Raw genomic sequence first — 27,102 nt, 5'->3', positions numbered from 1 at the left:
ATGAAAATTTAATTGAAAAAGTACGTCTATATGATGAACTTTACAACATGGCACATAAAAAGTATAGTGATAATCATCATAAATATATCATATGGACGAAAATAGGAAAAGAATTGAACACAACAGGTACGTGTAACTTTATTATTATACTTTACTATATACTTCATTTAGTTGAGTCAACTACTTATTTTATTTACTGCATTATATTATATTATATTTAGACTAATTATAATGATGATATATATATATATTTTTATATAATATAATAAATAATGATAATAAGTAATAATATTATTACTAATTTATAGTATTATTATATTATTTTAATATAATTATTATACGAATTTGTCTTTTTGCCATGCCAATGATCCAATATCACTATTAAAAAAAGTTTTGTATGTTTCACGTACATAAAATGCAGAATTGTTTGCATTTCCTCCTTGCCTTGGTAGATTTGACCAGTTAGGTTCTCCTTCGATAGGGTCGAAATGCTGTGCCATCAGTATATTGTCTTTGATATAGTTATGTAAAATACATGTCGTTAATATTACTTTATCTACGTTCTCAGGGAATAAATTTATGCTTCTAAAATAAATTCTAAATTTTTGTACCAAATTTCCAAAAGCATTTTCCGATACACGACGAGCTCGAGACAATCTATAATTGAATATTTGTTTTTCGATGTCCCCATTTATCGTTGAGCCTGGATATGATTTAAGCAAATAAGGTTTTAAGGGAAATGCCTCTTCTCCAACAATTACAAAAGGCGCTGGAGATTTAGTTCCAGGAAGGTTTCTATCTTTTGGTACGTTTAATTTATTCTTCTCAAGGGCTTTTCCAAAACTAGAGTTCGCGTAAATTCCACCGTCACTATTCTTCCCATGAGCACTTACATCGACGGCAATGAATTTATAATTCGCATCCACTAGCGCCATCAACACAATTGAAAATGTCCGTTTATAATTGTAAAACTGTGAGCCACTATTAGGAGGAGCGAAAATTTCCACATGTTTGCCGTCAAGCGCTCCCAAACAATTCGGAAAGTTCCATATATTCCAGAAATCATTCCCAATTTTTTCCCAGTCTTCTTCTTTTGGTAGTGGCATTACTTCAACTAATAACTTATCTATTATGGCTACACAGACATCTTTAATTATATTATGAACTGTAGAATGCCCCAAGCGAAAACTGAATGCAATGGTTTGAAATGAGTCACCAGTTGCTAAGAATCTAAAAATTAAATAATTACACTTATAAGTTATAATTATTTTATATTCTAGACAAGCTGGTGTTTTGACCCCCCCCCCCCCCCCCCAAAGTAACAACTAAATTTAGAAACATTATGATTTATAGAAAATGCTAATGTTTATACATTCAGTCAAAAAGCGACATCCAATTGCCACCTTTTAGATTCTGAGCGAAGCGATGAATGTATTGATTTTACAATGATGTGTGTTTTTTTTTTAATTTTTTAATTTTTTTTTATTTTTGTGTCTGTCATCACCTTTTGGGACAGTAAAAGTGCTTGGATTTTCTTCAATAGGAACTTTTCTGATAAGAAAGTGAATCTAGTTGGTACTTTGGGGGGTCAAAAGTAAAAATTAAGGAAAAACGGGAATATTTACGCAAAATCTGTTTTTGAGAAAATCGATTTTGGTTTTTGGTGCTACTCTAAAACAAATGACCGTAGGTACATGAAATTTTCACTGAATGTTTATATTAGCATTTTCTATACACGATAAAATTTTGAAAATATTTTGACTTATTTTGAGCTGTTTACAGACATTGTCAGCTTTCAATTATTTTAGTTTTTTTTTCTATAAATATCAATAAAATTGTATTTGTTGGGTAAAAAAGCTTGATAATTTAAAAGAAGTCTCCTAGGTTATTGTTTCAAAGGCGGATGAAAATAATTAAAAATCCTTAGTCGCAGTTTTTATTTATAAGCATTTAAAGTTCAAATTTTGACAAAATACGGAAAAATCACGAAAATTAGCAAATTATTTTGAGTTGAGAAATTTTTCTTTTTAAATCTAAGATTTGAAAATGTAATACAAGATTATCCATAAGTTTGTCTACCTTTATCAAAAAATAAAAATGTCTACAAGAAAGTCAAATTAAATTTTTATGAGCGTTTGAAATTCATATTTTTACAACATTTGATATCCACTCGATATCTCATGTAACGATTTTCTTATTTTGTTGTAATTAAAAAACGTATGACTGTAGATACTTGAAAATTTCACTGAATGTTTGTATTAGCATTTTCTATACACGATAAAATTTTGAATATAATTGACCCACTTGTCACATACTGTACAGCAGAGCGACATCCACTTACTCACCTTTTTTTTATATTTATTTATTTTATTTATATTATATTATAGGACAAGCATGTAAAAATCGACGGATCTCACTCAGAGATCAACTTAGGAAGGCAATAAAAAAGAAAAAAACAAAAAGTGGACAAGCAGCGGACATACAAAAAAAATGGACGTATGAGGACTGCATGTCTTTTGTAATACCATTTTTTAAAGAACGAGAAACGTATTCTAACATATTATCTCCAGAAAGTGCTAGTGAAGAGTCAAATGACGAAGATATTTCCAATAAGAATGACAAAACTACAAATAATGATGTTCTAAATGAGGATGAAGAAAGTGAAAAAGAAACTCCGTCAAAACGTAAGGTTATGGGGTCGCTATCACAAAAAACAAAATCTCCAAAAAAAATGAAAATTCCAGCTTCATATTATTCTAAGACAAAAAAAAATAATAAACCACAAACAGCATCATCTGTTTTGATGAAATATATATTGGATAACGAGACAAATGATGAACCAAACGCAACATCTTATGCGCATCCAATCGACACATTTTTCCAAGGGCTGGCTGCTACTGTTAAAACATTTTCTCCAGAATACCAACACATGGCAAAAAACAAACTGTTTGGGATAGTGTCTGATTTAGAGTGGGCACAATTGCAAAATAAATCAGCTAATCCTCAAATCCCACTATCAATAAATCCTTCAACATCATATTTTTGCTCTAACACTCAAGTGGCACCATCACAAAACACGATTCAATACATTCAAACACCATCACCATCTTCTATTTCTAGACCATCATCATCAACATCAACTACTACTCAACATTTTTATGAAAACTTTGATCCTACAAATGTTCAAAATATGAATTGACATTTTATTGTTTTGTTAAAATACTGAATCACTCAAGGTTTTATAATAACAGTAAAATATTATAATATGTGAAGTCAATATATAAATAAACAAGTAAAGTTTATTACATTTTTTTATTTTATAAACGAATATTATTATTATATTTACCTTAAGCACACCATTAACTCTTCCTTAGCACTTATAGCTTCTCGAAATGTTGTATTTTGTTTTGTGATTTGAAAATCGATTTTAGATAATAGAACATAAAATTGATGTTGTGACATTCTAAAATATTTGTAAAATGAAGTTTCTTCATCTTGTAAATCATTGAACAATGTATGATATTCCCCAAATTGCTTTCTTTTAATTAACATTTCTCGAACCCATGTTGTTCTACGTTTTTGGTGACAATTCTCTTCTTCCTCGTCCAAAATAATTGCCATCAATGCTAACGTTTATTTTTTTTATTAAACTTTGGCATGATGAAATACTTATATAATAAATTGATAATCTATATTTTAATTTAAAACCACAAGACAACTAAAATAGTAGATGACAATTGTTTCAAAACACTTTAGGGTGGTACACTTTCGTAGACCTCAGTAAACTGCAATCATTCCTACAATTTGACGCTTACGTTTCACGTCTTGACGTTTTGATATGAATGTATAACACATTTGACGTGACTTTACCGGTCTGTGACGTGACGTTGACGTTCCGTATAGTGTGAATTGACCTTAAGCGTTGACAATTTTTTCGATAATTCAATTTTTTAGCAAAATATGAGTGAGAATGGTGAGATGTATCACAAATTAAAAATATCTCCCTTGAAAATTAAAATATTGATTAAAAACCTATGATTTAGCATAGACTATGTTCTCATCTATAAGTTTGATAAACCAATATCAATACTAGAGTTTCACTATTGAACTACGTGAACAAATATTCAGGATGAGGTGAATATAAGGATTATAATGATGAGGATGAGGTTAATAAAATAAATAAATAGTTTGTATAACTTGCATAAACAATTTTACATTTTTACATTATTTTTGATATTATTTTACTTACTTTTATTATCGTTAGTCCACAATAAAATAATACATATTTTTGTTAAACTATTAATTTACCTTTTAAAATTTTTTGCACTATATTCAGTTAAATTAAATTAAATGTAATCGTTTTTTACCAATTTATAGTTTTTCTGTAAAATTATAAGTACATTAAATATTCATTAAGCCCACACTCACACACATGCCTACACAAAACTACCAAAACGATTAATAACAAATTTTTGAAACACAACTTCAATCTTCAGTCATTTTAAATATTATTTATTTGTATAAAAAGTTAAATGAAAATAAAATGTCATTAAACACAATGAAACTGCTCCTTCTCATATTATTTTTGGTGTTTTTGAACGGTGGCCAGGAGTTCTGAAAAAGCATGCTTAAAAACGAAGCTTCTATTCTATTGCATTTTGTCGTGATACTCCATTTGAATCAAATTAATAATAATAATGAACTTTATTGCAACAAAAACTTAAATAATACAAAACAGAGTGACATATACTACCGTCGGATGTATATGCAGCACTCCCTAACAGCAACACTTGTTCTGGTGGAGCAATTTTTCATCACCTTCAAATACAAAAAAAATTATAAACAATTGTTAACTGAGTTCAATTTTACATAATAATCTTATTATAATTCTATTATCTTTGAAAAATCCATAAACATAAGATACATTTTTAAAGACTTTAAATTATTAAACTGATTTATATTAATATTTAATAAACCAGTATATATAAGACACTTTTTTGTTTAAAACTTTTTGACACTTCAGTGTATATTACCATTATGCATATACATATGTATCTAGTATTACGTTCATGACCTGATACAGGTATTATTTACATTTAGTTTTTCATAAATTAGAATAGTTAGTATAGGAAGATTTAATAAATATTTAATAACACCATTTATTGTTGTAATATTGAGCTTAGAGATAATGTTATTAAAAGTTCCCCTCCAAATAGATATACCATATAAGAAAATAGATTGCACATAAATAATTCTTTTATAATTTACTTCTAATATATACCTGGCTTCATGAAATACATAGGAAATTTTTATAAAATACCATTAATATAATTTACACGACTATCCTATCTAAGTCTATAATCTATTATTAAGCAAAGATATTTTAATTCATTATCTTTTTAAGTTTAACGCATTTCGAGTCACATTTGGTATTTAAAAAACGATCACATTTTAGAAAATGGACAATCAAATTATATCCATGTAAACCATTATTAACAGACGAATTAAAACAAATAAATATAGATTTTAGTAAATTTAACTCTAACTTATTTTTACAAAACCAAGAATGCACATCATTTAAAATATCATTTGCTTCATGCTACAAGCTATCAACTGTTGGTTCAGGTATCAATGTAGTTGTATCATCAACAAAACTTAATAATTACATATTACAATTTATAATTATATTCAATATTGCTTCTGGCCTTACTACAATAATCATTACTTTATCTATTTGAGTTCTTTCATTAAAGAAAGATAATAATATGTAATTAGGTCTATGCTCACCTGAAAATTCAAGTTTTTTTATCAATAATTAATGATTTACACAATCAAAGGCTTTTTGCACATCTAGAAAAATACCCATTAATAATACCCTTTATAATTAACATCAATATATCTACGATCAAAGTTATCTAGTTTAAAAAGCACATCTATTGTTGACAAACCATCTCAAAAACCAAACTGTGAATTTGAAAAAACTTGTTCAGTACAAATTTCAGTTTAAGATACAATAACAATACCATCTTTATTTGTAATCTTATTAATTTATTTATATGTCGGCTTGGTTTACCTATAATAATATTACAGGGCTTGCATTTGATAAAAAAAATTTCGTTTTATGTTATTTACAATTAAAACTTTACACAATTTTTGCGCTTATCATTATTCAGAATTAAAACGTTATCCAAGTTTTGCACTTATCGTTATACAGAATTAAAACGTTATCCAATTTTTGTGTTTAACGTTATTTAGAACTAAAACGTTATAGAAGTTTTGCATGTGTTGATTATATTGTTTGTATCTAGCTATATTTTAAAATGTTACATTTTTGCTTATTATTTAACATAAAGAAGCTAAGTCAATCTTTATGTATAAATTCAGAATAGAATATTAATAATTCACATTAATAAATGGTTCATTATTTTGCATGTTTGATACTATTTGTGTACACTTAATATACATTAATACTATACATTAATACATTAATACATTAATATTGCATTATTTACATCATTTACACATGCATTTAATTTTTGCTATTTTTTAAATGTTGATTATTAGTATCTTTCAACTGTTCTTTTTTTAGACTAACCTTCTATGTCATTTCTGTTTCCCATGATATAATTTATAAATATAGTACTTGCTACTTAATTTATACCTTGTAAAAATATGTATCTTTTCAGTATAAGTATTAATCATAAAATTCATTGTTCAACAGATAGAAACATGCAGTAGCAACAAGGCCGGACTTTCCCGATGCCTATTGCGATATGGGGGATATATTTGATGAACACGGCCTTCTCGAACAAGCCAAAGTATAATACGAAATGGCAATCAAGGTAAGTCTGACCGGCCATCGTAACGCTCCCTTGAAATTGGTCAATCTTTTAATGAAACAAATGAACCTTAATGATGCTATGACAGACAATGAAAAGCAATAGAATATGACAATACACCTGTCAAGTAGATGTCATTTGTTATTCTAAATCTTCAAACATCAATATTCCATCCTGGTAAACATTTGTTTTATATTATTTTAATAAGTAAGAGTATGGAACTTATAGACCTTTTTTTTTAAATGAATAGTTTGTAATTTAACATACAGATTAAATAAATTCTTCAAAAGCACTTTGTTCCTAGTATTTTTATGATGTGTTTTACTCAAACCTTTAATCGGTCACCTCTTATTATTAGTTTTAATATTAATTATGTATTTTTTTTTTTTATTTCAGGTTGAATTACTTTGAACTCCATAAAGATTTGTCTCAACTGACATTTTTTGATGCTGCTAAATTTATAATTAAATGAAATGGGACATTTTATAATTTTTTAACAACAATAAATTTGAGAGTTTTTGATATTTTGTTAAATTTTGTCAACATTTAAGTTTAAATAATTATAAAAAAAAAAATCGTGCTTATGAATCGATAATATGTATCAACTGCTATTATAACAACTAATATAGAACCTTATGTACAATTTTCCATTTATTTGACCCAACGAATCAAATGTTATTGAAATTTATAGAATAAAAAACTAAAATATTTGTTAAATATTTATTATGTCTCTAAATATCTCAAAACGAGTTAAAAATATTTTGAATATTTTGTCATTCATAGAAAATGCTAAAATAAACATTTTAAGACTATTTCAAGTACCAGCTAGGGTTTTAGTTTTTGTATAACAACAAAATAAGAATATCGAATGAGAATTTGTTAATTTAAGGATGGTTAATTATCCAATCTCTAACTTTAAAAGATCGTAAAAAATTAAATTGACTTTTCAGTAGGTAAACTTTTTTTTTTATTTAATGTAGGAAAACTCAAAGGAAATCTTGTATTAAATTTTCAAGGCATAGAAATAAATATATAAGTTTTTACAAATTTCTAACACAAAGTAATTTACCAATTTTGGTGTTTTTGATGAATTATGTCAACAATTAATTTTCAGACAGAAAATTATTGTGGATTTACGTTCAACTTTTTTTTTAATTTCCACTAACATCGACTTATGTGGAACGTTTTATTTCATTTTTTTTTTGGACGAACAATAACATCAGAATGTCTGCGAAAAAATCACCATCATTATTTCTGACCTACCACTTGCCAAGTCGATGGATATAATTATAGTTACCTAACTAAAATGTTTAAATAGGTAGGCCATAGGTTCCATAGTGGCGTTGAGCCGTAGAGAAATGAATTATAATATAAATTATGATTTACGATTAACGAAAAACTGGTTAATGTAGCCATGAATTATGACACGAATTAGACAGTCCGAAGTTGTTAAAATAGGAAGGAAAATGTTGGTATTGTGTAAGTCGTAGGTAATCATCGAAAAATATATGGAACCCATTTAGTATAATACCGACCTAGAAAAATACGGGATCTAACTATAGTGTAGTAATAAGCATTAGCGCGACTTGGGGGGACTAGGGGGTCTTAGCCCCCCCCCCCAATGTATTATAGCCCCCCTCCATATTTTTTTGATTATTTAAAATTTAATGATAATTTAAGCAAGGGATAGTGAGATACTTACTAAATAATATGATTATATGTCGCAGAGAATTATTCAAAAGTAAATTGTATGAATATAAAATATTATTATTATAGTTTATTTTGTAATTCCTACAATCCTACAACGTCTAATAATAGAACACCCGGTATTTCCGACTGTAAATAAATAATCAGTCGAATAGTCGATCTGTGTTTTGGGATTCTCCGCGGCCGGTTATAATGAATTGCGTGTGTGCAAACCGATAGTGACGATACTGTACTGTACTTCTGTTGTGTTTGTGTATTGCACTACTACAGACTGCAGTATTATTTAATATTTAGACCTTGGAAGTGTTTTATTTTGGTGTTATACTTAGGTGAGTAAAAATGGACAAAAAAAATTTATTTAGTATTTTAAATAAACCAAAAAAAGTATCCAGTACTAGTACAGTTGATACTATTGAAAATGAAAATAATCCAGACGATCCTCCAAGTTTTTCAGACAGCATGAAAGTAAGTAAATTTAATTATTTTAATATTGTCATGTAGCCCTATGTAGGTATATGTATATAAATATATTATATTTGAATTATAATTTATATCTGGTCACTATACGTCCATACCTAAAGTCAAGGGATTTTAAAATCTGATCTGGTTCATTTAAACTTAAATGTAAGTTTTTACACATTAAAATATTATAGTTTGTATTTTTAATTGTATAGTAACCAAACAAAGAAGTTGATTGTATGCCAACTGATCTGGGAGATTTACAAACCGGTCCAATTCGTCCAAAATTACAAGTAATTTATAATTTCAGTTAAGAAAAAATTACACAATATCCTATTTTTTATTTTACATTTTTATTTGGGATTTTTTAACTGTAGAAAGTAGATGCATGATTATTATTTATTAATTATTGTGTTCATCTTTTTATGATAGGTTTATCCATTATAGGAACCAAAATAGAGCTTTCTCAGCAGTTTGGTATGAATATTTTGACTGGTTAGAGTACTGTATATAAAGTAATATATTAGTAATATATACAGTAGTAAATTATGATAATTAGGACATTTTAAGGAATTGTTAAATGTTATGGCCAAATATAAACCGACATTATGCTACTCTGTATGCATCGCAACATACAAATTATTCTAGTTGGAAGATTCAAAATGAACTGATAAACTGCTGTTCTAATACTGTGTTATTAAATATTATTATTAGTGATATCAAAGACTGCGGATATTTTGCATTAATGTGTGATGAAGCAAGGTAAATCACCAAATTGTGTTAAATATTGAATTAAGCTATGTAGTATTATATAATTTATATAATGTGAAAATTATTTTTAGGTGTTTTAAAGAAGAACAATTAGCCTTATGTGTTGGGTATTCAAAAATCTACACATTTTTGTCATTTTTTGAAAGGTTTGTTGGATTTGTAGATGTGTCAATAAGTCAAAACGCTGAAGCATTATTATCTGCTCTTTTATCATTTCTTGACAAACACAGCATTCTGAATGTACCCATCATAGCACAAAGCTATGATGGAGCAAATGTTATGTCAGGTGACTACAATGGAGTACAAAAAAAAAATTAAAGACAAAAACCCTTTTTCTATTTATATACACTGCATGGCCCACAGAACTAATTCAATGGTAATTGATATGTGTAAATAAATTAAGGTATGTTGGTTATCTAATTTAGTAATGTCTCTATGTAAACTAATTTAAATTTCAAGCAATAAAAATTGTTTTTCATTATTCAGAATGCTAGAAATATTTTCAATGTGTTAGAAGCGTTGTATATCCATTTTTCAATCCCATAAAAGAATATGATGTTGGTTGATATACAAGAGAAACTTGGAATTAAAAAAACAAAACTATGTTCGATTAGTGATACAAGGTGGTCTTGCCGTTTTAAAATCTGCAAAATGGTGATAGAACATTATTCTTCTATAATAAAAGTTTTAAAATATGAAGTAGATTAAAATACTGTCAAAAACGTTGCAAATGCTAAGGTTAAATAACTTACCCATAGATTTCCATTTAATACAAAATTACATTGTTTGGTATATTAAAAAAGTTAATTTTTTTATGGATCCTGTTCACAATGGATAAAACTTCATTTCTTGTGCATTTGTTTGTTTTACATGAGATTTTACTTATAATTAATATACTAAGTAACAAACTCCAGGAAAAGACTGTAATGTTGGGTAAAGCATCTCAAGTAATAGATTCTGTTATTGCTACTCTAGAAGCTAATCGCTGTGAAGAATATTTTTTAACAATTTGGACTCAAATAACTGAATTTTGTACAAAAAACCACATACTGTTGGAGATATCCATGAATGGTAGATTATAAATAAATAATAAACTTCATAATATATGATAATATATTATATGCAAATAGTTTTTAGTCGTTAAAAATATTAGTTGAAGTTAAAAAGTTTTTTATTTTATTAGGATTTGAGAGAAAAAGAACATAGCCAAATAAACTAAGTAACTATATTACTGAAGTAAACATTGGTGAAAGTGGAGAGCCTAGCTCAAATGATATTATGACATGCTATCATGTCAAGTATTTTATTATTTTGGACACTGTAATAATGAATCTTAAAATGAGATTTTCAAAAGAAAGTATGAAGTTGGCTAATAGTGTGGATGGCTTTTTAATGTTTGACTATTCAAAAAGCCTTACATTTATAAACCATTATAAAGTAAGTTAATTAATTGTTTTTAAATTAAACATTAATGAAAAATAATGATAATGCTAATTTATTTTTGTATAGAATTTATTGAATATCGATGTGGAAAGTTTAAAGGCAATCATTTATAATCCAAAACCTCTATATAAGAGGTCACCAACATTATCCAACAAGTACCAGCTACATTAAAAATGTTAAGTATTTGGTGATCGATCACTATTTTTCTACGTATATTATTTATAGTATTATATCATGCCAGGCAAGGATCCAGATCAATTATGTATTGATGTTCAACATAGAGGGTGGTTTCTCGTAGCAAATTTGATTTAGTTGGTATTTTTTGTACTTTTGAAACAATTTTCTATTTAATATGTAACAAAAAGTTATTAAATAATTACTATAATTTTTCATTTTTAATTGGTTAGGTACTTATTTTATTTTATTATTTTTTATTTTTATTTATTCATTAATACGGACAAAAGTCCAATTCACAATATATTTGTATAGATAACAATAATATAATATAATTTAAAATAATAAAATATAACATAATAATAGATGAAACGATTAATATATAGAAGAATAGGAATAATAATGATGATAATAATAATAATATTACTTACTCATTTGCACGGTGTCTAAAACTGCCCATAAACAATCAATATTATTTATATCACGTCAATAAAAAAATGTCAATAAATATCAAAACGGCTTGCGAACATCGAAATGTCTAGTATTTTTTATATACCTATTTTAGTTTATAAATTACGGTAAACAGGTAATGTCGTTTTTCGCCGGCCAGTCAGTTCACCCAGTTCACCGGTTCCGTTCGTCTGTAATAATAAAATCCAAATATTATATTATCATATAATGAATTTCTTAAAATGTTGAAACATAATATCTTGATATTACTACAGAGTATACTCAAGGCATTTTCATTAGTTTTTTTTCTGTTGCCTTTTCTCCCTATACATTCCTTTTATACTGCAATAGTTGAAAAAATGTTATTAATTAGGTATAGGTACTTTATTACTCATTTCCCATTGACTATTGCTTTTCTCTTTTTTTATTTCTCCAATTTTTATTTAAAAGATTCAATTTTTAAATGGGATACCGCTGAGTAATAAGTTTAAAATTTTAATTTCAAATGTCCAATTTTTTTTCAAAAAGGTATTTAAATTTTATACCATCTAAAATGTGTATAATATAATTTATGGTACATCACTATGTATACCAAACTCTAAATACACACACTAACAAACAATGTTTAACACTACTATCATAAAACAAGGTATACCTACCCACTTATAAATTATAACATGCCATAATAGTATATTTAACAACACTGATGAATGATTATATGGATGTACAGGACTTACGGGAACTGTACATAGTACATCCTTCCTGGTGTTTCTGTATCAAAATGTATAAATTATAAATTATAAGCTTTTGTCGTAACCTATTATATTAAACGAGATAAATAAGTATCAGTGAACGCAACAAGTCAAAATTGCCGCCAATCGTATATAACCATGGATTGACATAATATGGTTTATACCGCTCTTGGAGATTGAACCCGGCGTGCCATCGTCGGCTGCACACGCGGCCACGTCAGCCACGAACACGGATCATGGACCAATGGCGTCCTTATTGTTGTATACACAACGTCCCTGTTACATCTTATCACTTTCAATCGCCAATAACCTATATTAATATATTTTATTCACATACGAATTTCTAAATTTCCAATGTGTAATTTATAGTCTTACAATTTTCTTCATCCTTACTTGTTCACTTCGCTGGACTTTAATACCTTATAGCGGACTGGAGTACTGGGATCTGGAACCATAGTGAGTATAAGTAGTGTGTGCTAGACGACATGGCTAAATACACTGGTATAATCTAAACTGCATGCATGTTCCTATTATTAATTAGGTATACTTGTTAGCACCATATTTATGTTTAATTATGACGTACACCTATCTGTGTTCTATGATGGACAACACCAACAAGCAGACGACGTAGCACTGCAGATGCGCAGAACCAAGTTTAGAACATACCGGTGTGTTTATCTGTGTTAGAGAATCTCATATATAAGCTCTGAGTGTGGTGTGCGGCTATACTTTATATTATTGTGTTTTTCTCGGCTTGAGACAATTATTACTATAATTCCGAGTAGACATACCTACCTTTAATAACCATAAAGTCTAAGTTGTTTTATTTTATTTAATTCCAGTTTAGACAAGCTTGTCTAAAGCCTATAAAGCATTAGCATTATGCATAGGCCTAACGCTGTTGTGATTGCACTGTTCGCTTTTCGCTATACTAATGATCGTCATCATATTATCTTTTGTATATTTTTTCTAAATACTTCCCAAGGATAGAAAACTGAATTATTAAAAAAACAACAATACAACACAAAAATACTGTTAATAACTAGATGTGTAAATATATTTATACTATATTCATTCTTATTTACCTACTTATTACAATATATTTTTTATTTTGGCGTTGAATTTTCAACCATGTATATTGGATGATTATGGGACATTTGTAATAACTATGATTTTAATTTAATCAGGAAAATCCTATTTTTCAATTTTACATTTAAAAGGTTTCTAGTTACTGAATTGATAAGTACTTTAATAACGAATCACCACCTAATATATATTTTTTATTCGCGCAACAGCAGATTAATAAAGCTAAATATGAGCCCCTATATTCCATTTTAAATATAATAAAAAATATTTATTTTTATTATGTGGCAATTATAACTATTTATAACTATACATTTACTTAATAAAAAAAAATGTATTAAATTATTATTATTTTTTTTTTTTTTAAGACTATGATGACCAACCGTTATGAATGTTATGAAAATATGCTGTCTAAATTCCGGATTAAAGACTTACAAACATTATTGGGAGCTTTTGGTCAAAATACTTTAGGACGAAAACCTGAATTAAAAGATCAGGCACTTGAATTATTAAGAACTAGATCAACTGGCTTGAACCAAGCTGCATATGTAGCAAAAATATCTGAACTATATTATCTATCATCTCCTGAAACTGTAGCCCAAATCAAGTTCAAAAAATTACCATTTTATGAGGTAATTGACGAGGTTCTTCAGCCGACTTTTCTAGCTGGCACTGACAAGTGCACATTACAGAACGTTCCTAGAGGTAGCAATATATTTTATTATTTATCTTAAGTTTATTATATTTATAATAAGTGTCTTATTTATTTAGATATGAAAGAAACGCAATTAAAATTTTTTGTGTCACTTGAGAATGTCAATCTTGTTGCCATGAATCGTGATGTTTCCCCAGGAAAAAATGATTATATTTATCAATTCCAGATTCGAATTAGTCAGTTAGTGGAACCTATGACTAATGAGGTAACAGATTTCATGCCTCTTGGACTACAAATCCGGTTTGGTGCGAAAGCATGTCCATTACCACCTACTGCTCCTAATACTCGGCCAGGAGCTGAATCCAGACGATCTCCAAGACCTATAAATTGCACTCAACTTGTCAAACTTTCTCCAGTCACTCCCAACGTGATCTGTATCAATTGGACTCCTGATGGAAAAAATTACGTTATGTCTATTTATCTGGTAAAAAGATTAACTTCAGAAACCTTGATACAAAGACTTCGAGATAAAGGAGGTAGGAGTTCAGAACAGACCAAAAACTATATAATTAAAAAATTAGCAGATGTGGATCCAGATTTGGCCACCACATCGTATCGATTTTCCTTGGTGTGCCCATTGGGTAAAATCAGAATGAAAATGCCTGCCAAATCTATCCATTGTGATCATTTACAATGTTTTGATGCTTGCACATATATATTGATGAACGAAAAAAAGCCTACTTGGATGTGCCCTACATGCAATAAGCCCTGTTTGTATGATGACATACAAATAGAAAACTATTTTTTGAATGTTGTGTCTAGCCCAAATTTAAAAGACAGTAGTAAGGAAATTGAAATTTTAGCTGATGGCACATGGATAGTTTATGAAGAAAAGAAAGAGACGAAAACCGCAAATAGTACTCCTGATGCAAAATTAAAACCTATTGATTCTGTGGATTTAGATAGCGACGAAGAAAAATCCTTTGATATGAATGTAGAACACCCTGAAACTGAAACTGTCAAACACCAAGAAAATGAAAACTTAAGCTTTGTTGATTTGACATTAAGTGACAATGAAGAAGAACCACCAAAAGAAAAAGATAAACAGGAAAATGAGGCACAGGCCGCTAATGCTATACAACCAGTTACTGTAGTTGATTTAAAACCACAAGATCAAGTACAGCGGCAACAAGCTGTTACTAGTTCTGAGCAAGGAGTAGTAATTGAAATAGACATACAAGATAAAATTAATTCTTAAAATGTTATATTTAATAAATGTTAAGATAATAATATCCTTCTTTTTTATATTGTATTTAATTATTTATTATTTTAATACAATTTTAATTAAATATAGTGACAATACACGCTCTTTAAAATACTACTTATGTCAGTGGTCTCAAACTAAAATTACCAACGGGCCCATATATCAATTATATGTCAAAGGTTCGAGAGTAATACACTTTTTTACTCATCTTAATACTAAATCAAAAATAACAAAATAGATGTATACAACATTTATTTATTTCATTTATTATACGTAGTATTTTTTTTTAAATTAATATAATTATAATATTTATTGTGGTCCATATTTTTGAGACCACCGACTTACGTAATGATTGGCAGGCAGGATATATTATATTCTATCTCAAGATGAAATACCCCAAACAACATGTTTCCGTCTGGCAGCATACATCTTCCTTTTTTAATAATTAAAAAATATAAATTGATAAAACAATTAGTATTAACTGGAATGCAGGATGATGGGTCCCCCAGCACACATGATTGGATTTATTTTACAACGATTCGTTCTTTTCTATTTCATTTTTATTCTGTGTCTTCAATCACCTATCAGGACAGTACAAATGGTTCAAATTTCTACTTCGGCCTCTTTTCTGATAGGAAAGTAAATCTAGTTGGTACTTTTTGGTTCAATACTCAAAAGTAAGAAATTCCCAGTGGTTCTCAAAAGCGTCATGAAAAACAAAAGAAAATTAACAAATTAAAGTAATTTTTACACAAAACCAGTTATCTACAAAATTGATTAAGTTTTTCTGTTGTAACTCAAAAATGAATAACCGTAAAAACTTTATATTTGAATAAAATTTTTATATAGTACAAGAACATTTTTTTACAAGATATTCAAAAAATATTGACTCTTTTAGAGCTTTAAAAATTTTTATTTTTATATATCGTCTAAATAATATTCTTTCAGTTGAACACAGATCCATAATACATTTTTTTTATAGGCGTCTAAAATTAAAACTTGACCAACATTTATTAAAAAATGTTTGTCTGTCCAAACAAGAAAAGTTAAAAGAAATGTTTACCAGAAAGTCACATTAATTTCGTTTAAGCATTTGAAATTCTTTTATTTGCGATGGATATTCGACCGTTAATTAATAATTTCTCCTCAAACGATTTTCTATATATTGTTGTAATAATAATTCAATAATTAAATAAAACAGATACTTTAAATTTTCACCAAAAGATTATAATAAAATATTATAATTGTCTGTAAGTACCTACATATTGAAATGTTCAAAATATTTTGACTCTTTTCGACCTATTTATAAACATTTGAAATTTTGAAAAAAAAAATTTCTTATTATTGACCAAACAATTTTCGACGGGTCTAAAAGCTTGAACAATTAATACAAGTTTCCTTATGAGATTTTATAATAGGAATTTTGAAAAAATCAAGATACATTATGTACGAAATTAGTCAATATCTCGAACATTTGCAAATATTTTTTTGGTTAAAAATGTATAAAATGTTCAATTTTTATAGGTAAGAATTGGAAATTTAAAACCAGATTTCTCATGAGTGGGTTGTACTAATAATAATATTACTAATTATAAATGAAATGTCACATTATAATATTATGATTTTGCTATCTGGGACAGTAACAAAAAAGTCAGAGTAATTTTAAGTTAAAACTTTGACGAAATTAGATTTTTAAACAAAGATTAACGATATTCATTATTTTGTTATAATTCAAAAACATTATTTGTGGCAACTTATAACTTTTACTTATATTATTATATTTTATACATACAAAGAAGTTTTATAATGCAGTGTTTTAAGCAAAATTTAATTCAACACATTGTTTTACTATTGTATGTATTTACTCCCCGTCACACAGTGGTTAGTAATGTATGTATTTACTAAGTTTTATAAGATTATATTAAAAATATTATATAACCATTAACCAAATAATATACATATATTTACATAGGTATAAGAAAATGTCATAGTTCCAATTTTTACTGAATGGTGTATGATGGTATATTCAACTAACACTTAAATAATTTTTACAAATCATATAAATGTTGATCATGTTTATATTTTATGATACATAATATATTACATATTTATATAAAGCCTCTACCTATATAAATAAATTATATTTGTTTAGTATAATTAATATTTTATAATATAATTTGTATATAATATGTTATTAGCAAATAATAACACGGTGGCATGGTACATGGCCGTTATGAAAATCAACAATGAATTATACGTTTATAACATATATTTACTTGAATAAATCAACACGCTTTCAAATTTAAAATAAAATACACATTGGCACCTGTACCGGGTTTCTAGAATCACGATCAACTTACTATAGACTATTTATGAAGTTTTCGTATAATCGTTTATAAATATATTCTATATTAATTATCGTAGGTATTTCCATATTATAATTATTTATTATGTATGTATAAGAAATAAATAAAGAAAATAATAACGTTTTATTTATTTAGCCATCATTTTATTTAAATACGTTGCAGTTGCTAGGTTTTTGTGATTATGCGAGCAGTATAGCCTCTGGTAGCTGGCAATCTACTTGCGGTAGATCGCGGACCCCGCATGGTGTTTACGTACCTAAGTGTATAATTTAACTCTAAAGTATCAAACAATTGGTGCACCGAAACCGAGGTTCGAACTCCATACATATTCTGGACTAAAATAAAAATTTTTATCGACGTGTCACGAAAAATTTACGCGTGCAACGACCGAGAGGATGCACTGTTAGGTGTACTATTCGCAATTCGCAACCGGCCGACGGCGGCGACGAGTGCTCGTTCGAGAGCGCTGTTTATTTGTCTATGAACGTTCGTCTGGTACGATTCGTATCATTATAAAATTCATTATACGCAAATGCCGACGTAATATTTTCAATACCCTCGCGTACCTATGAACTACCGATTATAAATTAAGATACTGCTTACCTAAACTAATGTCCCATTATATAGATCGTAGAAACTGTATTATAACATAGCTTGATTTGTAGTTATTGGATTATTACTTATTTAAATATAATACTTATAGTAAAATCTAATAAATGGTAAATAAAATAAATATAGCGCAATTAAATTAATATTAATTTTACGTCCAACTGTTAATGTTATATTAAAATATGATGATAAGTAATTAAAAATATATTTTAAATTAATAATATGTTGGTGGTACATACGTATACCTATTCGGCTATACCTAATATAGTAATATAGTAATTATAATATACTCGTAATGATAATAATAACACTCTAAAATCTTTAATTATCATTCTGTAATTTTTGAAGAGATCGGGTACATTCACTGCCAAAAATAACTAATCTAAAATGTATAGTTGTACAATATAATGTTAACAAATTGTAACATACATTTAGCAAAAAATTATTTATATAAGTAACTGTTTGTTTAAAATTACTATACAAACTACTATATAAGTATTACACAATTCAATGAATTACAGTTTATGAAATGTATAAAATCAATCAATAGATTTAGTAAGTGACCTATATTATTTATCACTATATTTTTATTTAAAAAAATAAATTATAATCATATTACCTACATGAATATAATAAAAGGGTAACAAGCAACAATTTCTTGTTATTTAACCATGAACAAATTTCAACAAATATAATATAATTTATAATTTTATTTTAGATTCTGATTTTAGATTTTTGTGTCTGTCATCACCTTTTAGGACAGTAAAAATGCTTAAATACGGGGATTTTTACGCAAAATCTGTTTTTGAAAAAAAGATTTTGGTTTTTGGTGCAACTCTAAAACAAATATGAAATAACCGTAGTAGATGAAATTTCGATTGAATGTTACATTAGCAATTTCTATACACCATGCCATTTTTAAAATATTTTGACTTATTTTAGGCTGTTTAGGGACATTTTCAGTTTCCATTTTTTTTTAGATATTTATTCAATAAATATCAATAAAATTTTATTTGTTGGATAAAAAAGTTTGAAAATTTAATACAAGGCCCCTAATATAATTTTTCAAAGATAGATGAAAAATATTAAAAATCCATAGGTAGTCACAATTATTTTTATAAGCATTTAAAGTTCAAATATTGAGAAAATACGAAAAATTCACGAAAATGTGCAAACTATTTTGAGTTAGAAATTCATACAAATTTTTTTTTTAAACCTAAGATTCAAAAATGTAATACAATATTCCTCATAAGTTTGTCTACCTTTATCAAAAAAAAAATGTCTACTAGAAAATCAAATTAATTTTTTATAAGCGTTTGAAGTTCATATTTCTACAATACTGGATATTCACTCGATTTCCCGTGTAGCGGTTTTGTTATTTTATTTTTATTTAAAAACGAATGACTGTAGATACATTAAAATGTTACTGAATGTTGATATTTTCATTTTCTATACACCGTAAAATTTTTAAAATATTTTGCCTCTTTTTGAGCTGATCATGGAAATAGTTTTCAATTTTTTTTAGTTTTTTTTTCTATAAATATTAATAACATTTTATTTGTTGCTTAAAAAAGCTTGAAAATTTAATAGAGGGCCTAGGTTATTGTTTCAAAGGCAGATGAAAAAAATTAAAAATCCAGTCACAATTTTTTTTTATAAGCAATTAAGGTTCAAATATTGACAAAATACGTAAAAATGACGAAAATTTGCAAATTATTTTGAGTTAGAAATTCATAAAAAATTTGATTTTTAAATCTAAGACTTGAAAATGTATTACAATATTCCTCATAAGTTTTTCTACCTTTATCCAAAAAAAAAATTTTTACAAGAAAATCAAATTAAATTTATATGAACGTTTGAAATTCATATTTTTACCACATTTGATATTCACTCGATTTCTCAAGTAACGATTTTCTTATTTTGTTGTAATTAAAAAACGAATGACTGTATAGATACTTGACAATTTTACTGAATGCTTATATTAGTGTTACTCGGGGAGCTAATATTTCAAAGATGGTTGCTTAAGGCGTTGTCTTGAGCTTGTGTTGGCTGTCTTCAGGGCCCGACGCTCAGCCCGCCGGCCTTGAAGTCTCGTACTGGCCGTCTTCCCGGCTGGAAACCCGCCTGTCTCGTGTCTCGTGTTTCACTCCGGTGCTTCGCGGCCCGGCGCTGAGGTCCATCGGCCTGACGTCTCGTTCCGGTCAACGCCTCCTTGGTTGTCCTCGTTCCAACGCCTGTCGAGCTCTTTCTTCTTCCTCCTTGAGGCACATTATGGACTCGACCATCTTGTAGAAAAGGCGGAGCCTTTCGTCAACCTCGGCCTTTCGTCAGCCTCGGAAAACTTTTCGTCAGCCTCGGGCTTTCGTCAGCCTCGGAATTTCGTCAGCCTCGGGGTCTAGCCTTAGCTATACACATTTAATATTTTATAAGTTTTGAACTACAAATTAACTGTGGTTTTGACGAAATTTGAATTTTAAATGTTTATAAAAATAACCATGATGCCTATGTATCGTTAATATTTTAGCTATAATAAAAACTTACATACTTATTACATTTTTAAACTTTTTGACCGGACAAATACTGTTTTATTGACATTTATAAAAAAAAATTTTAATTAAAAAATACAATCCAAGTGAGGATAGTATAACCAAGCTGGTTACCAAATAATTTTAACAAATTTTCATTTTTTTTTCCAATTATTTCAAAAAGCTCCGAGCATTTTCAATTTCAACCTCCTAAAAGTACCAACTAGATCCAATTTTCTTCCAAAAACATACATCAGGCATCGAAGCTTATGATCAGAGCATTTTTTCTACCAGAAAAGTTGAAAAGTTACAAACATTTTAAAATACCTCAAATAAACGTCTGAAATTATTAGAGTGGACAAAATAAAAATAAAATTGTAACTAATTTTTATTAGTATTTATAATTATTTTCCATAATTCATTTTTCTTAAAAATTATTAATAAATAATAATACCTGTGTTAAAAGTTATTATAAATTATGAAAAATTATAGCTATGTGTACAAATGAGTAATAACTATAAATAATGAAAAAACAAAATGGGTAAAAATAATATGTATGTAAATAATTGTAAATATAATTAGCTAGGTAGGTATTCTTAATATAATATTAGGTAATGTTTTACTACCTATTAGATGTTTTGCATATTTTATTTATTCTCTCAGAGGTGTAATACTAATTATCAAAAAATGTGTAGGTACAATATACTCAAAAATAATTAATAATGATTATTAATTGTCCATTATTGTACCTACATAACGTTCATAAACCAGACAATCTAATAAAAAAAAAAAAAAATCAATCTATTATTAATCTGTTTAATAACGTCTCGTGACGAAAATATACTTACCAAGACAAATTTTCCCGGACTAAAGATTATTATATAGAAGAGTACATATACCTACAACATAAGCCATATTATTATGATCACAATGATTCGCCAATCATGCTCAACCAGTTAACCCAATTTTAGATTCTGAGCGTAGTATAGCGATGGACGTATTGTTTTTATACAATAATGTGTGAAAGTGGTATTTTTGAATAATATTTTTGTGTCTTAGGACACTTTTTACAGTAGAAAAAATGTTTCAATTTTCAACTTCAATACATATTTTTTGATGAGAGAGTGAGCTACTATTGGTACTTTGTGAAAGTATAAAAGTTCCCTGTATATTTCTTAATAATTTGGAAAAACAAAAATTGAGGTAAACGGATTACATTGTCGTAATATAACTACGCACTTTTCAGTTCAGGTGACTCCAAACAGAAATAACAATATAACGAACTAAAAACCTTTATTAAAATTATTAACACACACACACACAAGTTAAAAACAATATTATAACGTACACCGTAGTACTTACGTACCACGACTCCCCGACTTACTCTTCCTTTCGCTTTATATCTAATTTACAGTTAAGCTGCCTCAGCACATTTGCTTCACTGGCCTACATTACAAATGTATCATTATCAATTACTTATTGCCTATGCTTAAAATTATACTAATTGTTATTTTATTTTATTACATAATTATTGTTATCTTGACCTAATTTATTGGAACGCATGTTTCTACTTAGCTACTTCATTGTTAATTAGCTTATTGAATATTGTAAGATTTTTTACTTAACCTAGTTAATAGTTTTAACTGTAATATTTTTTTTATATAATATTATGCATGATACAACAAAATATACTTACTAATATATCATAGGCTAACTGACCATCTTCGCTTAGAATCATATTTCGTATGCAATGATATTATATCATTGAATTCAAATTTAACACTAATCTAAAAAAATCTTTAATTTAAAAAAAGGTGGGTAAGTGGATGTCATTCTGCTGCACAGTAGGTAACAAGTGGGTCACTGTAATGGATGGTGTTAAATTTGAATTCAATGATATAATATCATTGTATAAGAAAAACGATTCTGACTGAAAACCTTAGATTTAAAAAGAACAGTTTTTATGAATTTATGCAAATATCCGTAATTTTTACGTATTTTGTCAATATTTGAACTTTAAATGCTTATAAAAAAAAATTGTGACGCTGGATTTTTAATTTTTTAAATATGCCTTTGAAAAAATAACTTAGGAGCCTTGTATTAAATTTTCAAGCTTTTTTAACCAACAAATAAAATTTTATTGATATTTATAGAAAAAAAAACTAAAATAATGGAAACTAAAAATGTCCGTAAATAGCTCAAAAGAAGTCAAAATATTTATGGCGTATAGAAAATTCTAATATAATATAATACTGAATGTTTATTCAGTCAAAATGTCATGTACCTACGATCATTTGTTTAAGAGTTGCACCAAAAACCAAAATCAATTTTCATGAAAACCATCCCGCTTTTCCTTAATTTATTTTTGTTTTTCACGGCGCTTTTGAAAATTACTAGGAAATTTTTACTTATGAACCCCTAAAGTACCAACTAGATTCACTTTCCTATCAGAAAAGATACTGATGAAAAAAATCTAAGCTCTTTAACTGTCCTAAAAGGTTTTGACAGACATAAAAAAAAATTTTAAAAAAAACACACATCATTGTAAAATCAATACATTCATCGCTCCGCTAAGAATCTAAAGTTTTTGAATATTAATTAATGCTATAGCATGTTCCGTTGATGATGGTTTAAGGTATCCATTTCACGAAATATAATCCATATTGTGTAATTACGTGAAGTGGAGAACCGGAGACGTACAATAACGCGATATGGATGCGACATATTTTGGTAAGTTTTTTGTTAAACTTTTTTCTGCAGACCGTCGAGATATTGTCGCGTTTGTTCGTAGATGCAGCATATCAAGTAAAACGCTGGACATTGAAAATGTTGCTATTGAGCAAGGCTAGGAATTTTAGGTATTTGCATATTTATTAAGAAAGTGCATATTGAAATTCTGATTCAATACAAATTCGATTTATAGTAGGTACTTACGTATATTTCAAAAACAAACAATTTTGTTGCATAGTTTTGCATATTTTGTTATTTTTTGTATGAATTTACATATTTTAGGCTTAAGATATAAGATAATATAATAAATATTTCATGGATTTAACGAAAACAATTTAATTTTTTTTTTAATTTATAGTTTTATATCGTTTGACAAAATAAATGAATTGATCAACGGCTGTTATTGTATTACTCCCAATGCACTCAACAATAATATTATAATGTCCATAGTACTGAGAACTCGTAATATTGACCTCCGACCGGCCCGTATTTACTTTTATTTATTAATATTTTGTCCCGTGATATAAATAATTGTATAATCGTAGGTAAATCGTTAACACTTATGTTTAACAATTATTATTTATTTTTAGATTCTGAGCGAAGCGATAAATGTATTGATTTTACAATGATGTGTTTTTTTTTATTTTTTTTTAATAAATACGAAAAATCATAAAAATTAGCAAATTATTTTGAGGTGAGAATTCATAAAAATTTTTCTTTTTAAATCTAAGATTTGAAAATGTAATATAAGATTACTCATAAGTTTGTCTACCTTTATCAAAAAAAAAAATGTCTACGAGAAACTTAAATTCAATTTTTATGATCGTCTGAAATTTATATTTTTACAACCTTTGATATTCACTCGATTTCTTATGTAACAATTTTCTTATTTTATTGTAATTAAAAAACGAATGACTGTAGATACTTGAAAATTTCACTGAATGTTTATATTAGCATTTTCTATACACCATAAAATTTTGAAAATATTTTGACTTATTTTGAGCTGTTTACGGACATTGTCATTTTTCAATTTTTTTAGTTTTTTTTTCTATAAATATCAATTAAATTTTATTTGTTTGGTAAAAAAGCGTGAAAATTTAATATAAGGCTCCTGATATATCGTTCTAATTGCAGTTGAAAAATATTAAAAATACATAGGCACAATTTTTTTTTATAAGCATTTAATGTTCAAATTTTGACAACATTTATCAAATTTATAATTTTTTAATTATTTTGTAGTTAGAAAAGATCTTTATTTATAATTTGTAAAAAAAAACTTAAAATTTTCTTATTTTTAAAGACATATTAATATTATTAAGTTTGAGAATAAAATTATTAAAAAAAATGTAAATTTTCCATCAAATTAATGATGACCTTGTATAGTTAAACATTGTTAACATTGTGTTTTTCAAGAAATAATATAATAGAAACAAATATTAATTGTAATAAGTTCAATATGCTATCAAGTTTAAAATAAAAACTTAATAGGTATCTTTAAATATTAAAGAATTAACGTGCTTACTAGAAAATTAAATTCCCGGTGAATGAATGGAATGAAATCATAGAAATTAAAATTTTATTTTTTCTGAGTGATAATTTATGCTACATGTTTATTAAATGTAGGTATCTTGCCAGGACTTGCAGCTGCCTATGGACTATTCTGTAGCAGGATTAGGTGACACAACGTAAGTACCTACTCAAAATAAATGAATCGAAATAATAAAACAAACCAATTGCTGCTCGTCAAAAGAAGTCGGTCACATGTTAGTTGTTGCTCACAGGATTCAGTATTGGTAGGTTGATACTTAGATGAATGCAGGCGCAGATAGTGGCAGGTGACTTTATCTAAAGTTTTTACGCTTCCGTGCACTTGTTTTCTCTTCGGCGGCAAAAACCTTATACGACCATCTTTTTTCTTTGGCAATATGTCAATACAATTTAAAATTTAAAATTCAAATCCAACTTACAACTACATATTTTTATTACTAAAGTAGCACTAGGTATATTCTTCTTCAATTCCTCAAAGAGACCAACCTGATCCGGAAAATATGACATATAGGTAGGTAGGTGCTAGATATACACATAGATTATATATTTTTATCACATGTTATTACAATAATTTTAACCATTCATATTGTATCACATTAAAAATATTTTGTATACAACTTTAATATTGTAATGTATAATATACATTAGATATTATCTTAGAAACGCCAATAACCTTATAGCAGTTGAGGCGTTTAAGTAAATAAATAATAAATTAAAAACGTATGCGTATTATAATATTCTTTTCGGAAATAGGTAAAACGGATCGGCTAAAAACCGCTCATATGCATTTTTTTCGTTGTCCAGGACATATTCTATAATAATATGTAATATGTTTATTTCCTCCGATTGCGAATTTTCGTAGTCAGTATTTTTTTTATTTCGTATGAATTATTTTATGGTACAAAAAAAGCTTTTGTAGTGTCCCTTTATAACATATATAACAATATTATAAATAATTACTCAATATAATTGTGCGTACCAATAATTTTTTTTAAAACAGTTAAAATTCATTTGAATTTGAAAATAATTTTAACAAGAAACCACGGTCCTATCAATGTGGAACGACGACTTGCTAGTCGCTACAACTACGGATATTATGAATGTGCTTTCAGAAGACTTACGATCGGCGGTAATATCTCACTATATTCACATAGTAGTATAGTACCATCGTTAAAACCCAATAAATTAGATTCTCATAGGAACGATGAATGTATTGGTTTTACAATGATATTGTGTGATTTAAAAATATATTTTTTTAGTTTTTATATCAAGAAAATTTAAAAATGAACAATAAGTTGTAGAGACATGTATTTTTCACCAAATATTTGTAATAGATTTTTCAAAACATAATAATATGTACCTACAATTTAAAAAATATTTTGAATATTATTTGAGCTAGGTATATCTATAAATATTTTTAAATGTTTTATATTTTTACTTATTTTAGTAGAACGATTCTGAAAAATACCTAGGAATGCACCTCGATTCACGATTAAATTGGAAACATCATGTTCGCCAGAAAAAACTGCAAATTAAACTGAAATTGAGGAAACTTTATTGGCTGATCTGTAGACACTCCGAATTAGATCTCACATGCTAACGTCTTTTGTATGTAGCGATAATTAAACCAATATGGACCTATGGAATACAGCTGTGGGGCTGTGCCAGTAAGTCCAATATTGAGATTAACCAACGTTGCCAAAACATTGTTCTCCGTACTATTGTCG

At 27.5% G+C, this 27,102-nt stretch overlaps 2 protein-coding genes across 2 annotated transcripts; both read left to right on the top strand.

Annotated features, from left to right (window-relative positions):
• Positions 1-1,172: 1,172 nt before the first annotated feature.
• On the top strand, positions 1,173-3,803 carry LOC132947558 (uncharacterized). The gene is made up of 2 exons (XM_061017860.1): positions 1,173-1,200; positions 2,313-3,803. The coding sequence occupies exons 1-2, from the start codon at positions 1,173-1,175 to the stop codon at positions 3,197-3,199; spliced, it is 915 nt and encodes a 304-aa protein (XP_060873843.1). The 3' UTR covers positions 3,200-3,803.
• A 9,114-nt stretch (positions 3,804-12,917) lies between these two features.
• Positions 12,918-15,630, top strand: LOC132947024 (E3 SUMO-protein ligase PIAS3-like). Its single transcript, XM_061017202.1, has 3 exons — positions 12,918-13,051; positions 14,047-14,383; positions 14,450-15,630. Exons 2-3 carry the CDS (start codon positions 14,050-14,052, stop codon positions 15,589-15,591), a joined length of 1,476 nt encoding a protein of 491 aa, XP_060873185.1. The 5' UTR covers positions 12,918-13,051; positions 14,047-14,049; the 3' UTR covers positions 15,592-15,630.
• The last annotated feature ends 11,472 nt before the right edge of the window (positions 15,631-27,102 follow it).

The sequence above is a fragment of the Metopolophium dirhodum genome, chromosome 6 (assembly GCF_019925205.1).
Source record: "Metopolophium dirhodum isolate CAU chromosome 6, ASM1992520v1, whole genome shotgun sequence".
Lineage (NCBI taxonomy): Eukaryota > Metazoa > Arthropoda > Insecta > Hemiptera > Aphididae > Metopolophium > Metopolophium dirhodum.
The sequence above is the reverse complement of the archived record's forward strand: the minus strand, read 5'-3'. Positions and strand labels throughout refer to the sequence as shown.